The 903-nt window shown below is 63.3% G+C and overlaps 1 protein-coding gene across 1 annotated transcript; it reads left to right on the forward strand.

Annotated features, from left to right (window-relative positions):
* Window positions 1-27: 27 nt before the first annotated feature.
* On the forward strand, window positions 28-897 carry ACA1_261860 (uncharacterized protein; the record flags this gene model as incomplete). Its single annotated transcript, XM_004341215.1, has 2 exons — window positions 28-623; window positions 717-897. 2 exons carry the CDS (start codon window positions 28-30, stop codon window positions 895-897), a joined length of 777 nt encoding a protein of 258 aa, XP_004341263.1.
* Between the last annotated feature and the right edge of the window lie 6 nt (window positions 898-903).

The raw sequence follows: 903 nt of genomic DNA on the forward strand, positions 1-903 counted from the left end.
CCCAGCAACGCGTGCGAGTACAGCTTCATGGCCGGCAAGAAGCGGAGCCTCGACCACAAGGCCGAGATGAGCATGCTCGACGTGAGCGCGATTGCCCCCCGAGACGAGCTGGAAGAAGATGAGGGACTCGGTGGTGACGCAGACACGACGACCTTCACCTGTGCTAGCAACATCAGCGCCCGTGACATCTCGGGAGACTTCAAGAAGCCGCAAGGCCGAGTGCAGAGGTCGAGCACTGCCAGGCGCGCTTCGCAGGACGCCACCACCATGACGCCTACCAAGTCGCCCAGGCTCGAGCAACAGCGTAGGTCGCCCAGTCCGACCACTTCGCCCAAGCCGCCCGCCGCGACAACGCCGACCAAGTCGCCCAGGCCCGAGCACTCCTCGCTGGTCACTTCTGATTCGCCTTCGTCGTTCCGCAGCCCCATCGCCAGGTCTTCGCCCAAGCAGGCTGCCACGCCCCCGCAAAGCTCTCCGCGGCGCACGGTCTCGCCTCATGCTTCGCCCTATTCTTCGCCCGTCGTCACCCCGGTCAGCGTCACGCGTGCTCGGACGCCCTCGGGCTCTACAGTGCAGCGCAAGAGGGTCAGCACGTTCTGGCCCGAGCTGCCAGCTCTGGACAGGTGAGCCTCCCTCCTTCTCTCACGTCTTCGCTCGTTTCAAGTGAGCGAAAACCTAAGGTTCATCTCCTTTCTTTTCTTGTTTCTCTTCGGCAGCCTCGACGATGAAGTGGCGGAGCAGATCACGGGTCCCACTGCGGACTGCCACTGGGTCCTGCCCGGACGTTTGCTCATCGGCGACTACCCCGGCTCCCGCACCAACAAGGCGATCGACAGCGAGTGCGTCACCAAGCTGGTCCAAACGAGGTACTGTTTAGGTTGCCGACTGACACAGTGAGCTGCG

Source organism: Acanthamoeba castellanii, assembly GCF_000313135.1.
Source record: "Acanthamoeba castellanii str. Neff unplaced genomic scaffold scf7180000084770, whole genome shotgun sequence".
In the NCBI taxonomy this organism is placed as follows: Eukaryota; Discosea; order Longamoebia; family Acanthamoebidae; genus Acanthamoeba; species Acanthamoeba castellanii.